The sequence below is a fragment of the Drosophila pseudoobscura genome, chromosome 2 (genome assembly GCF_009870125.1).
Source record: "Drosophila pseudoobscura strain MV-25-SWS-2005 chromosome 2, UCI_Dpse_MV25, whole genome shotgun sequence".
Taxonomy (NCBI): Eukaryota; Metazoa; Arthropoda; class Insecta; order Diptera; family Drosophilidae; genus Drosophila; species Drosophila pseudoobscura.
In genome coordinates, this window is record NC_046679.1 from 4,011,975 (window position 1) to 4,023,918 (window position 11,944).

General features: G+C 49.0%; 1 protein-coding gene across 1 annotated transcript; it reads right to left on the bottom strand.

The window, feature by feature from the left end:
- Positions 1 to 1,311: 1,311 nt before the first annotated feature.
- On the bottom strand, positions 1,312 to 10,627 carry Hmx (H6 family homeobox). The gene is given in 3 exon segments (XM_003736231.3): positions 1,312 to 3,334; positions 4,940 to 5,049; positions 9,752 to 10,627. Coding segments are annotated over 3 exon segments (2,232 nt in total). The 5' UTR covers positions 10,558 to 10,627; the 3' UTR covers positions 1,312 to 2,018.
- Positions 10,628 to 11,944: the final 1,317 nt, after the last annotated feature.

Genomic DNA, 11,944 nt, shown 5'->3' on the forward strand with positions numbered 1-11,944 from the left:
TTACAAGCTTCGACGATCCAGTCAATCCTTAAAGTCAGCCTTTGGCCAATGATTTAGCCACAAAATAAACAATCGCTTGGCTGTGAAATAAGCGCATTAAACAGACATAAATGGATCTGCTCAGTACTACGCCCGTATAATAAATATTCATTCAAACAATAAAAACAAATCGATTTTAACGCCCGCCATTTATGCGCAGTCGTGTGAAATGCCACACTCCGCACAATCGCCTATAATTATGTACATACTCGTACGTACATCCACATCCATCCAGTCGTATCTGCAGCCTCGCAATTATGTGAGCCCCTCCGTGTGGGTTCCAGCTTCCCTTCCCCCAGCACTTGTTAGGCCTAACGAAAAAGCATTTGATGCATTTTTATTGCCAGCTATTCCCAGTGCACAATTTGCAATTTATTTTTGCAATTTAACACGCGATGCGAGTCTCGAATCGCAAAACGGCCCAAAGGACCCATGGGCAGGGAAGTGGGGGGGGGGCCCGACGCGACTAAATTGCAACAAACTGCACAATAAATGGCAACTTAAAACGCCTGCCCCAACAACGAGCACCAAAAAAAAAATTCAGTAGGAGTGCCATCGGCCGGGTATTCCCACTGTTTAATACCCTTTAATCAATTAGTTTTGTTAACTAAAAAAAAGGCTTATTCCACATTTTAAGGACTCTAATTATCCGCCTAAAACGTTCTGCAGCGCAGTCTTTGGCTTGTTACATGCTCTCCCAAGAATCTGCCATACCCTTGCCATTTACGAGTACGGGGTATGCCGACAAGAATAAAAAGCCCCAACATCATGCATCGCAGCAATTGTTGCAAGAGCTGTTGCAGGCATTGTTGTTGCCGAGTTCGCGTATGTTTGCCTTGCTTTGCTGGTATTTCCATCTAGATATACTCGTATTCCCATGGATATGGACGTACGAGTACGAGTACACCCACGTTTATTTCCGTTGGCAATTAAACGAAAATAACCGTTTGGCGCCGCTTTAATGGCAATGGAGTGGGGCCAGCAAAGGCAAAATGGCCGGGATGAATCTATGGAAAAACATTTATAACAAATGCCAGCAAATTGCCATAGAAAACATAGATGGACACAGATACCGAGAAGATCCGATACAAACACGGAACGTACATGTGAACAGATGCTTGAGAGGGGTCGAATAGATTTGAACAAAGGGTTAATTTTAGTGTGAAGCTGATGGACGATATTTACATATCATTTAGCTGATATCCGTGGTGGAATAAGATGGGATCACAAAAAATTCAAATACAAACTCTTGTGTGTTTTCTATATGTTTATATATTTTATTAATATTTTGTTCATATGTATAATTTGTTATATGTATATTTATAAGCATTTCATGTGTGTTTTCCATGTTTGTTTGTTTGAGTTTGGTTTGGTTTCTGTTTAGTTTTGGATTATCTTAACATTCGATTAAAATTAGAAATAATTTAACTAATTATTTGGTAGTTGCTTGACACATTGCGCCCCCCATCAATCGATTCTCTGTTTACGAATAACACTTAACTAACAATCGTGGTAGCATATCGAGCTGCACTTACACTTGACCAGCAATTTAAAGATATCGAAGCAGAAACAAAAGGGGTTCAGAACTGCCCACACCCCACCTTTAATATAGGGTATATATATATATGGTCTATGTACATGGTGGAGGGGGCCTTGGCTACGCTAAAAGCAATACGCACGAACAATTTACAAGCCTAAATCTTATTGAGCAAGAGACACATTTACATTTACGTTTACTGGGCGTAGGAGAATAGTAGAGTAGTTGTGCGGGATTAGTCCCGTCCCGCCCCGTCCCGCCCCGCCCCGTCCCGCCTGCCAGTAAGTAAGTATTTACAAGAGTTTTAGGAACAAACTATCAAAAACTTTTATAGATTTCGTTAGGGGATGTCAAGGGGGACTGGGGTAAGCCTTTACTTGGATTGCGTTGAAACCAATTGGTGTGGACTGTTGTTGGCCACGGTTATTCGGCCCGGCTCGTCTCAGTAAGCCTTCTGGTTCATCGATTTATCCGCATCTGCGGCAGAATCGGCAGCGGAAGAGGAAGTGGAAGTGGCCTCCATCGACTGAGTTGAGCCGGTGCCCAGACTCTCGTTGCGTTCCAGGCAATTGCCGCTCTTTGTGCTTACCTCCATCAGAGGCAGAGGCAGAGACAGAGGCAATGGCAGAGCTGGAGTCGATGACCCGATGGGAGTCGACTCGTGCATCGTTTCAGCCTCGTGCTCCTCATCGGCCTCGACATCGATGGCCGCATCGTCCTCGTCCAAGGCCATCTGCTCCTTCTCCTTCTCCTCATCCGAATCGGCGTCCATCGAGCAGTGTCTCAGCAGGAGTGGAGGAGCAGGCGTGCGCGGCGGCATCGGGGGCATTGCTAGCGCCATTGATGTGGGCGTTGGCGGCTTCATCAGCGACATGGGCGCCGCCAGGCACCCCACGCCCTATACAAGCGACGACAGCGGCGGCCGCGGGGGGCTGGTGTTGCGTGCGGCGGCCGCTGCATAATACTGCATCGGGTGGTGGTGCGGCGGCGGTGGCGGAACGAAGCCAGCTGTTGTCCCGTCGTGGTAGAGCACCGGGACACGCACCAGGCGCTGGGCCGCATGCGCCATGTTAGCCATGTTGGCGGCCTCCAGCTCGGCGGCCAGCTGACGCTTCCATTTGTTGCGACGATTCTGAAACCAGATCTTCACCTGGGTCTCGGTGAGGCGCAGCGAGGCGGCCAGTCCGGCGCGCTCCGACGAACTGAGGTACCGTTTCATGTCGAACGTGGACTCCAGCTGAAAGACCTGGGCCCGCGAGAACACGGTCCTCGTCTTCTTCTTGCGCTTGGAGCCATTGCCATCGCCATGCGGCGAGGAGCTGTCCGAGGGTCCATCCGTGCCGTCGTCCTCCTCGATGATCTCCTCGCCATCGTCGTCCGACTCATTGGAGCTGGTGGGCAGCATGTACCCGGAATGCGACCCGGCCATATGGTGCGAATGGTGTGCCAGGCCACTGCTGCCGCTGTTGCTGCTGGTGGGCGTGCTGGGCTGATGTGGATGCTGTTGGGGGTGCTGCTGCTGTGGATGCTGTTGCTGCTGCTGTTGTTGCTGGTGCTGAAGCTGCTGATGGGGCTGGTAGAGTGGGTGGTGGTGCGGGACACCCACTCCGGGCGGGGGCGACTTGCTGCTGGCTTGGCTCGACCCGTTCGTGTTGGCAGTGCTGCTGCTGTTGTTGTTGTTGTTGTTGTTGCTGCTCTGGCTGGGGCTCATGGGGGTGGGCGAGGGGGGGTTCTCAGTGGTGTTTGTGGAGGAGCTGTCTGCAAAGAGGAAAAGAGAGATAGAGAGCGGGGTTAGTTGAGAGAGCGAGCACATTGGGGAGAGCAGAAATTGTATTAGTTGATTTGTCAGTCTCTTCAGTCGGCTTGGGGTTGGGCGCCAGTGGGCGGTGGGTGGTGGATGGTGTGCACGAAGGCTGACGACTGGCTTCGGCTAAGGGTTGTTCCAAGATGTTGTCTCTGTGTGTGTGTATCTGTGTATCTGTGTGGCTGCACAGATTTAAGCTGCAACACTTAACCTCACACTTGTCTTTCCATTTTTGTTGCTTCTTTTTTATATTTTTGTCCGTGTCATTTGTTATTGCTGCTCTACCGTAAAGCGCAGACGCGGAGAGCGCCGCGCCACATATCCGGTCCTTACTTTTCTATGTGTGTGTGTGTGTGTGTGTATTGGTGCCTGTCTGCGCGCTAAATTACCATTTAAAATGGCTGTCAGTCGGCTTGGCCGATTCTTTTTTTTATCGAAGCTTTTAGTTTTGATCTCATTTGAAAAGTTTAAATTGCTGTAATTTGCCATGAAAGGATTCCATGGAGCAGGGCACAGACAAAGACGAAGACGACGTCGAAGTCAGAGGAGGGGCAGGGACCGGGGCCGGGGCGGAGTAAGAGTGGAAATGAAGGTGATGAACTTAAGGCCAATTTACATGAACAAATGTAATTGCAATGACTCTTAATACCGAAAGGGCCAATTAAACGGGCTTAAACTACTGTTACTTCTACTGTTGCCACTGCTGCCACTGTTGCTGCTGCTTTTGTTGCAGGTTGCACTTTGCCAACGTGGAGCCCCAGCCACAGCAACAAAACATGTCAGACGCTTTGTCCGTAACTCGATACTCGATTACAAATTGCAATTAATTGAAAATGGCGATTAATGCAGTCGGTCTCCGCGGGTAGGCAAGAGGTTGCCGCTGTACTATACATTCCATGGCTGCACTGAGCGAAATAAACGAGGATTCTGCTTGAGTTGTTTGAAATATGTATTTAAAATTGCCATAAATCTGCCAAAAACAAACATAACAAAGAACAAGGACTGTCTTTAAAAATCAAGGAAAATTAATGTTTTTATCTATTGTAAAAAGGACACCCGAAAGTGTACAAAACAATTTTGCGCAATTTAGATTTTACAAACCACTAAAGAGCCTATGATTTTATGGGAGAAGTTCTTCAGGAAAACCTCGAAAAATTGTGCTCATTGTTCTCTCTCATTCGAGCGTATCTTCTGCTTGTTAGGGTTTAAGTGTATTTCTCTCAGTGTACGTTTTTCTTTGGCTTAAGACATTTACGTAGCCTGCTTCTGGGGGCAACCTGCCACATTCCTTGAGGCATTAGACCAGTCGTTAGGTCGCTGGCGTTGACTAAACAAATTAAATTGAATCGAATGCAACGAAATACTCTGAAGAATGTCTGACACGGCACATTCCTGACGAAAACAAAACTTGAAAACGACTAATGTACGGTTGGACAGGGGGTCGGGGGGGGGAAGCGGCTAATCCTCAGTGGCATGTGGCAATTGCCTTAGTGTTCAGTTCGCTTCAGTGGGTTCCGAGTGGTTCCTAACTCCGTTGGCTAGTATTTTAATCAACTTACCATGAGTGGGACTGTGGAACGGCAGGCGCTGTGGGGCCCAGGGCCAGCCGGGCGGACAGAGGGCTGCGTAGCGCCCGGCGAGGGCTCCCCATTGCGAAATGAAGCCCAGTCTGTAATGAAAGAGAGAAGAGGCGCGCACGCAAGACGTTGGTTGGTTAATAATGCCATCAATTATGCAGTCTAATCATTGCTGCAAAGTCAGAGGATAAATATTCAGGGCCCAAAAATAGCTGCCAAGATGCGGGCACGGGCTCTTAGGCCATTAGGCAGTTACCGGAGCATTTGCCGACGGCCAAAAGTTGTTCGGGGCTAAGAAAGTTGAAGAATCAAAGTTTGTCGGCTCGTCTGACGAGGGTAGTGGGGAAGGGCGACCCTTAAATGGCGACGACCAACCCCATAACTGGCAACAGCTGCTGCGAATTTGGCTCTCGCCCAACCGCCCAATCCTCCCCCTTTGGATGTGGCTTTCTGTGTGTGTGTGTGTGTGTAACCTTGTTAACTTTCTGGCTTAAAAGCATCTTTATAAATACGTTTTATTTATTTATGCTGGCATCGACCCAGAAGTTCGCTAGACGAAACACTTTTACGTTATAATGTGTTCCAGATTCGTTTATACGAAACATTTCTTAGTAGGAGGGAGGTCCTGGGAGAGGAAGTAAATCAAAGTTTACATGTCAGACCGTTTCAGGCAGAAGCCAATGTCTTAAGTGAGTGCTGTTGTGATTGATTCATTGATAGTCGGTTGTATCTGAATGGTATTCGGTTTGGTTCTCATTGCCGTTCCTTAAGCTTCTTCCCACGCACCCAATGAACTTTGGTGTTTCGTTTACCATGAGCTGCACGAAATGCGAATGCAATTCTCACCAGTCTAAAATGCTACCCCTTTCTCTGGTCTTGGGCCCGTTTTTCGTTCTCACATTCCCCTCTTTTGCAATAACGTTCTCTTGGGCTAAGCTCCCACCCAATCCCAGCCCCATCCCCTAGCCAATGCAAACTTTGACCGTTTGGGCAAGTGACCCGTGCACAGACTGTGATTTCTTTTTACGGGCAACCCAACCCCACTCAGACAGACAATGCAACCAGGGGAGGCAAGTCGACCATGTGTATGTGTGTGTGTGTGACATTAACATTTAGTTGACCTCTTTCGTTGCGGCCAAGGGTGCATCAGGTGTGGAAATCAATAGCCAGAGCTGCCCACTCTCTTCCCTTAAGCCCTGTCTTTCTCTTGCCTCTCGCGCCGGCAGTAATGATTTTCAATTAAGTTTACTTTCAGCCCAGGGAAATTATGAACCGGCCCCAACTGCTGGCCCAATCCCAGAGAAAACGCTTCAAGGGCTTCCCCCAAGTTGCCAGCTCAAATCACTTCTAATGGGCTTCATGTTTACAGCGTCAATTGAGAGAAAGCCGCTTTGCCTTTTGGCTAGTTTGGCGGAAGCCAGAAGCCAGACCCCAAACAAGCAGCAAGAAGAAACCAAATGCTGCTCAAGTTACTCATCTGTCAGCCTGGGCCAGGGCCTGGGCCTGGGCCTCGGCCTGGAGGCAGCCAGACGACAAGAGACAAAAGAAATTACCTCAATTACTGGGCTAATTTTTAGGCTGTTTCTCCACAGAAAAAAAAGCAACAACAACAACAACAACAACATGGAAAATCAGAACACAGAAGCGTTGTAGCTATTTGCTTAACTAATTACAGAAATCAAGAGCTTGACTCCCGTAATGAAATAAATACGGAATAAATGCGCCCGCGGCCACTGCGGCCACCGCGGACAGCCGACCGACCTCCGTTCGGGTGTCACTCTGCGGCGGAAGTGGACGGCCATGTTTTAAATTGGAGTTGCGGGGCCGCCCCCCCAGCCACCCAGCACCCACTTCCGAGAGCTGTCAGAACTGGGCGCGGAGGGGGAGGGTATCTGCTGTGATGCATTTGCTGTTATTTAGCTTTTAATGAATTGTTTGCGGTTCTCGCTTTGGGCCCTCAGCTGTCATAATTCTCCGTCTTGGGCAACCTTTTGTCCAAGGGATAAAAGTGTGCTATGCAATTGAGTTGTTCAACATGGCGTTCAACATGGGGTCCATCCCCATTTTGGTTGGGGTTTCGGCTCGTCTCGAATGGGGTTTTTGTCAACATCTTTTGCCAGGAATCTTTGATGTTGACGGAGAGACTTCGGCTCGGCTCGGACTAAGCTGAGTGTGAGGTTTCCCTTTGTATAGAGAGATCTGAGTAAAGTTCAAAGTGATTTTGCTGAATGGCTCAAGTGTGGATTCCAAGTAAATTGTGGCAATAGCGGGAATTAACTAATTCATGCCACAGCCAAATCTGTGGCAGAGTTAACCCGCACATTTCATCAAAACAGGGCAGGGCAAGGCCAGGGCAGGGCAGGGCAGGGTAGACAAAGCGAATTACAGAAATTAATTTAAATAAATAAATTTAAATGGAACTGTACAGGAGAGTGATCTGTATGCCCGGCGGGGCCTGGAAACCGCTTAGGAATCGTTCATGCATAGCAGATTTGCGCACTCTAATTGGTCCCTCCTGTGCGGGACTTCCATATCCCATATCCCAATGAATACGAATACGAATATATGAGTGGTATATTCACATCGTTGACATTTCGAACGGGTGTGCTGGTACTGAGAGGTACTCGACCTAGCCGCAGAAGTAGGCAAAATATTGAACACTTGAATGAACCAGGGGCAGGGACACCGAACAGGGGCAAATGCTTTTGTCATTAAACAGGATTAGTGTGCAAATATCGCCCAATATTCGTGTGCCTGGAGAGCGGCTTAGTCTGAGCTACTTGCCACAAAAAAAATATGAAATCATGAAAAATGGTGACATTTGTGAAGAGCTCGAAATTAGTTTCTTTTTTGGGTGGCAACGCCATGGGAAGCCCGACCAAATGACACGCGACCCGGTCGGATGGAACAGAGGGAAAGTCAAACCTCAGATCTAGATCTGATGACAGAACTGTGGAATATGTTTTGATTAAGGCACAGCCATAGAAATATCATCTTGATAAGGCCGAGCAGTGCGCACGGGAATCAAACGGCAGTCGCCACCACTAAATGCCGCACTACGATAATCCCCTCTGCGTCAGATACGACTGTATAGATAGGATTGGTTGGGTCCTGATTCCTGTTTCCTTTTTATCCGTTCCCGTTACGATTGCCATTGCAATTGGATTGTAATTACTTTGGTGATTGTGTATGTGTGTCTGTATGTAATTATAATGTCATCGTCTGCTTTTTGCGTCATCCTTGGAGAAAAGAACAATGCCAGAGGGTGAGAGGGTGAGAGACAGAGAGCACCCTTTCCGTTTGGTTCTGTTTGGTCCGTTGGTCCTTTTGTTTCCCGTCTACTCACAAGCATATCAGGTTACACCTCTTCTTGAATGCTTTTCCCCGCCCATCCTTTCCCCCCCGCCTTTGGCCGAAGGTAAAGCGTAATTAAGTAAACGCAATTGCAAAACAGGGAGACACAGAGAGAGAGAGTGAGAGCTACCAAAAAAAAGCATTCCCGACTAATTAAAAACGTAAGCGCAACTGTCAAAATAATTCTGGCACAAGGTGAAAGTCCCCTCAAGCCATTAAACGATCATTCAGCAATATTTGTGCTGCCAGGCATTAATCATACCGAACCGAGCCCAAGCTCGATGATCGACCGATAAGGCAGTCACAGAGGCAGCCACACGTCAGCTGGGGCAAGCGCCAAGCGCAGCAGGAGTCGACACTTGGACGAGGGCGAGATCGGATCCTTAATTGGGGTAAGCCGAGAACGAGCACGGGCCGCAGGAGCAGCGACCCTCGCACAACCTGACATTCCTTATCGACCAGATCAGCGGCGCGAGCACGCGTAAATGAAATGAAAATTATCATTATTAAAAAAACGCTGGAAGACCCAAACGAGAGGGAGTGAGTCCTCCCTCGGTCGAGTCCCCTTTCTTTGTATTTCTGATCCGAGTTCATAAAATAAAAGTGCAACACATTCGTAAAGTTGTGTTCTCTTTTTTTTAATTCAACACATGCCTTAATCGAGCTGTCTGGAAATTCGATCTCTCATTTGGTATGCAGAATTTTGAAAGCCGACTAAGTGGGGTTAACATGCCAGACACATATTTTTCGGTTTTTTTTTTATCAATAAACTGCAGTCATAAACAGCTGTAGGAACAGGACCCTGTTTGTAGGTCACTTTCGGTGCTGAGGGTTCATTCATTCATTTTGCATATGATACCGGAGCATTGTCATTCTGTCAATCAGTCAGGCACTCGGTAAAATTCATTCACAAACACAAAAATTGTGCATTGAATTTCATTTGGGCAAATGGTTATGTAACTCGATATGCTGGCCAGATCGAAGGGCCCTTAATCGATGTCCGACCGGTTAAGCGCCTTTCTGGACAAATTCGAGGTCAGCTAATGGCGATTGCAGCACAATCGATTTTTTCGAATCGAATCTAATCGAACAATAGACTCCTGCAGCCATTTGCATCCTTCAGCAACTACTTAATGTCTCGTATAACATTTACCCAACATATTTTCGGACTTATCGGGTCCATCGTCGCATCTCCCAGCTACTTATTTTGTGTTTTTCCTGCGAAGAGATTTGTGTCACCTCCCTTTGTCCCTGACGATTATACAAAATTGGCCCAACCAAGATTGAGGGAACAAGTGAAATTGTAGCCTCATTGAAGCAGAACGTTTGACTTTTTGGTTTCAGGTTGGTTCAGAGGATCCTAATCTGGGTCTTTGTCTGAGTAGCTGAGCCTAAGTAGCTGGCCTGGCCGAATGTTTTCAAATATCTTCTCGGACCTACCTGGAGAGCATGGCTGCGTCCTGGGGGCCGCCAGGACCCGGGTGTGGCAGTTGCGGGATCGGCGTTATCAGCGTGGAGGCGCCGTTTTTCTTGGCCGGCTCGCTGCGGCTCAGGATGCTGGAGATGGAGAAGCTGGTGAAGCCGTTCGATCCCGTGGTGGCCTTGTTCCCGTTACTGCTCCCATTGCTGTCGTTGCTGTTGGCTCCAATGGAGGCCGCCGCGGCCGCCGCCACCGCCGCCGCCGCAGCCGAGGCGCAAGTATTGTTGTGGTTCAATGTCTTGCTGTTGTTGTTGTTCAGGCTGTGCCCCTGCAGCTCCTCGCAGCCATTCCGCTCCGGCGACTTGGGCGGCGGACTGAGCCGTTCCCCAAGCTGCTGCTGTATGTGCTGGTGGTGGGCTGTGGGGGTCAGGGCGTGCTGCAGCAGAGCGGGATGTGTGGCCGGATGTCCGGAGTGCAGATGGCCGAAACTGTGCAGCGCGTGATGCAGGGCCACCGGATGGCCGCCCAGCGTGCTCAGATGATGTTGCAGATGGTGGTGCAACACCGCCGGCGGCACGGCGCCTCCATTGGGACTGTGGTGGTAGTGGCCCGTTGTGGCCGCCGACGAGGATGTGGGCGTGCCGGCGGCTGTGTTGGGCGTGGAGAGGTGCGTTGGGGTGGCCGGTGGCGTGCTACCGTCGGCGGAACGAGCCGGCGAACGCTCCAGCGGACTATCGCGGCCGTTGCTCATTCCGGCGGCACCCAAGGGACTCGGCTCGGGACTGGACACCACACTGATATCGACTTCGGCCTCGGAGGAAGACATGGCACTTGATTTCGGTAACTTAGTTCTTAATTTACTTAAACACACTTCAATCTAATCTTTTCCACCAGTCTATAGTTCACTCAATGAAACTGCAGGCCAAGTGCCACGAAAATCTGTGGTTGTTGAGGAAAACGGAGATTTTCCGCAGGCGAGCACAACCGAGAGACAGAGAGACACGTCTGCACCGTTTGATCAACGTTTCGCATTTAAATTCAAATGTTTCTGTTAACAGACGCAAAAGTCCTCGACAGGGTCTCAGTTCTCCGTGTCCTCTGCCTGTTCCTCAGTCTATGCATTGGTGTATGCGTGTACGTGTGTTTGTGTGTGTGTGTGTGTGTGTGGGAAAGCGATCGTTTAGTATTTTTATTGTTTCAGTCTCTAGATTTTTAACCCCCGGTCTCGTGTCCGTGTCCGTGTCCGTGTTTGTGTCCGGAGAGCTGCCTCTGCCTGCTGCTGCGTCGCGTCGCTCGACTGAAACTGAAACCCACTGAGGTGGTTGGTTGGCTGCCAGCTCTGGAAATTCTTTTGGTCTTTGCGCTAAATGGTTTTTCACCAGTTTACAGCACACACACACACACACGCAGAGAGAGATCCAGAGCCATGGCTAAAGTGCGTGTGCTGAGAGCGTGATATACCTGTGTGTCTGTGCTGCTACCCCTCTGGGAGGGTGTGTCCCACTCTCTCTCTCTCGCACTCTCTCACCCAGTCTCTCTCTCTCTCTTTCTCTGTCTCTGTCTCTCTTGCTGGCAGGGTTGTTGCTTGCCTTTGCTGCCTGCTCTTCCTTTTTCCATTCCACTTGCAACTGGGAACTTCTTTTCGTTTATTTCGACAATTGCACTGCAACCGCATCGACAGACACTTTTTCTGTGGCAGGAGCAAAAAGCTTGAAAATTGCCAAGAAGGAGCAGAGGCAGGAGCAGAGGCAGGGGCAGGGGCAGAGGCAGAGGAGCAGCAGCAGAAGGCATAGAAGAAGCAAAGTTTCCATTCGAGCCAGGGAAACACTTGGCATTTGGAACATGCCTAAAGTGAGGGCGCACTCGGCTCGACTTTCGAGATACTCGTTCGTATACACGGTGTGGATGTGGGTGTGAGTGTGGGTGTGGGTGTGAGTGTGGGTGCAAGTGTGTGTCTATTGAAATGCCAATATAAAATCAATCAATTGCCACCTAACAGAGGTCAAGTGCTGCTCTGTGGCGCCATTGAAATTTTCCTGCTGCCGCCACGCAGCAGCACACAGCAGATGGGAACTTTTTTGACCAGAAGTGTTGGGGAATACATGTTTTAATTGATTGCAACTTTGCGGTTAACTGTTTGAGTGGATGCATTTGTATCGAAAAGCGAATCAAGCGGATCAAGTGACGGGTGTTCCGGGATTTAGGGTATTGAA